Here is a 2,209-nt window from a genome sequence, read left to right as displayed (position 1 = left end):
CACTCGAGGCGGCGGTCTCCCGTGCCGCGAAGCCCGAAGCCCGGGGCCAGCGGCGGCAGCAGGAGAAGCAATAGCTGGAAGAGCAAGGGCGCACGTAACATGGTCTGCTCCGGGACGGCAGTGGTGTCTCTGCTTCGCACTCCGCTAGGAGCGCACCGCGCAGACACCCCGCCCGCCCCGCGGCCGCTGATTGGCCGGGTCTGCACCGCGGGGCGCCCGCAGACGGCTGCGGGCTCAGAACCAGCCTGGCGGGGTGGGCTCCCGCAGGCTCGGGGCTAGGAGCTGGAGGACATGCCGAGACCCACACTCTGACACGCACAGGCTTCTTGAGCAGACAGATCCCGTCATGACGACAGCGTGTCCTAAGTCACTGTGGTAACGAGGATTGTATGTCCGGTGTCCTGCTTCAAGGTTGGCTCCGAAGGCTATGCCCTGAATCCTTCCAGAAGGCCACACATTTTCTTTTGCATTAGTAAGTTTTCAAAGTTTGATTTCATACAGGGAACATGTGGTTTGAAATTTCAAAGTTTACAAATGGATGTTAGGATGAAAAGAGGGCTTCTCTTCCACCCTATATTCCAATCCAGACCAGCCTCAAGAATTCACTCCTGCCAGGTGCGGTCCTGTGTACCTTTCTAGGAATATTGCACGCCTATCAAAGCACGTGCGATTGCATAAACCGTGTCTAAACACACACAAGCAGCATGCAACCCATTACAGCCCACTTGGATTTTCATCTGTGTTATTTACGGTCCCTTGCCAGCTCTCAAGTCCTGCTTCCTGTATAATTAATGAAGCATAGTTTAATTGGCTCTTCCTCCCCCCCTCCTCTTAATACTTAGAGTCCTGGTGCATTTCATGTGTACAGTGATTTGGATTGTGATGAGATGACATCTTTTGAACTGACAATGGGCTTTTAAATTTTGCAGTTTAGAAGTCCAAAGTTGTAGTAGTTTGACCAGTATCTGCACCCTTTTGTTACTACAAATAGCGTCCTGCTCAATATCCTTGTGTGGAAGCACAGCAGTGGCTTCATGGGGAGTGCATGTTGGAAAAGCTCAGTGGAATAGGGGTGTGTGTCCATTATTTACTTATTTATGTAACCCCTATGCTTGCTGAGAGCCATGCTCTGTGGACCCAGTGCCTGACAAGAAACCCAAGCGAGTGTTGGGTTGCTTGGACTTTGATGTCTAGCCAAGTGAAGACACTGGCTGGAGGGGAGAGACTTGCTGAGTAGATTTACGCTGAGTTTTCCTGCCTTCACCACCCCTAGCCTGCATTCAACCTGTGTTGTTTTCTTTGTCTGAACTCCGAGAGAAGAAGAAAGCCTCCCAGAGTCTGGGATGACAAATGACAGCTCTCAGGTATGTCTGTTTTGCTTTTCAAGTGCACTTCCTCCCTAGTTTGTGATTTTTCAGGGGATGACTTTACCCAACAAAGAGTTCCTTGCAGAGGCCACCTGATAGGATGGTCAGAGCCCAGCGCAGAGTGCAGGGGTGGCCAGGCACTGTGGGGAGGGGTGGCAATGAGGACTAAGTGTAATGTGGGCATAGCAGCAGCAGGACTGCCAGTACTTAGTGGTTGCTTTCAACCAGGAGGCTGCTGGAATGGCCTTTTAGAGTGCTCATACCTCTGAGAGTCCCTCTGTGCCTCTGTGAATCTTTCCTACGGAGATAATCACTACGTGTGAGGATTTCATCCTAGAATTGGTTACCATAGCAAAAAATTAGAAATGACTTGAATGCCCACTAACAAGCAATGATTAAATAAATTGTTGTACCTCCAACAATAGAAGATTAGGGGGCTCTGAAAATGAGGACGATGCAGGCAGACTGAAATGCCCTTTGCAGCAACATGGATGGAGCTAGAAGGGATTATGTTCTGTGCAATAAGTCAGAAGGAAAAAGAAAAATATTGGCTAGCTTCACTTGCAGGAGGAATATAGGGGAACCAGGGATCAGGGGGAAAATCATAACAAAGCAAAACAAACTTAACAGGCAAATATACATCAGAGACATTCTGCAGGGGTGAGGGGAAGGGTCAAAACAGGAGAGGGAAGAACACAGGGACTTTGGCGATGGTGTACAGGTGAATTGGTGGTGGGAATTCTATGGGGACTACAAATGAGAGGAGAAAGCAACATTGTGCAAAAATGAACAATGATATAAAATGCATACACATTAAACAAATTATATTTAAAAAATAAACT

At 48.6% G+C, this 2,209-nt stretch overlaps 1 protein-coding gene across 1 annotated transcript in view; it reads right to left on the bottom strand.

The window, feature by feature from the left end:
• Window positions 1-2,209, bottom strand: part of IGFBPL1 (insulin-like growth factor binding protein-like 1) — a 16,260-nt gene that overhangs the window by 11,575 nt on the left and 2,476 nt on the right. Inside the window, exon 2 of the mRNA XM_004677976.1 lies at window positions 4-74. Within this exon, the coding sequence (XP_004678033.1) occupies window positions 4-74 (71 nt within the window). The remainder of the gene's footprint in view (window positions 1-3; window positions 75-2,209) is intronic.

This window comes from Condylura cristata, unplaced genomic scaffold (genome assembly GCF_000260355.1).
Source record: "Condylura cristata isolate star-nosed mole 26May11 unplaced genomic scaffold, ConCri1.0 scaffold00006, whole genome shotgun sequence".
Taxonomy (NCBI): domain Eukaryota; kingdom Metazoa; phylum Chordata; class Mammalia; order Eulipotyphla; family Talpidae; genus Condylura; species Condylura cristata.
This window is presented reverse-complemented; position numbering and strand designations above follow the sequence as displayed.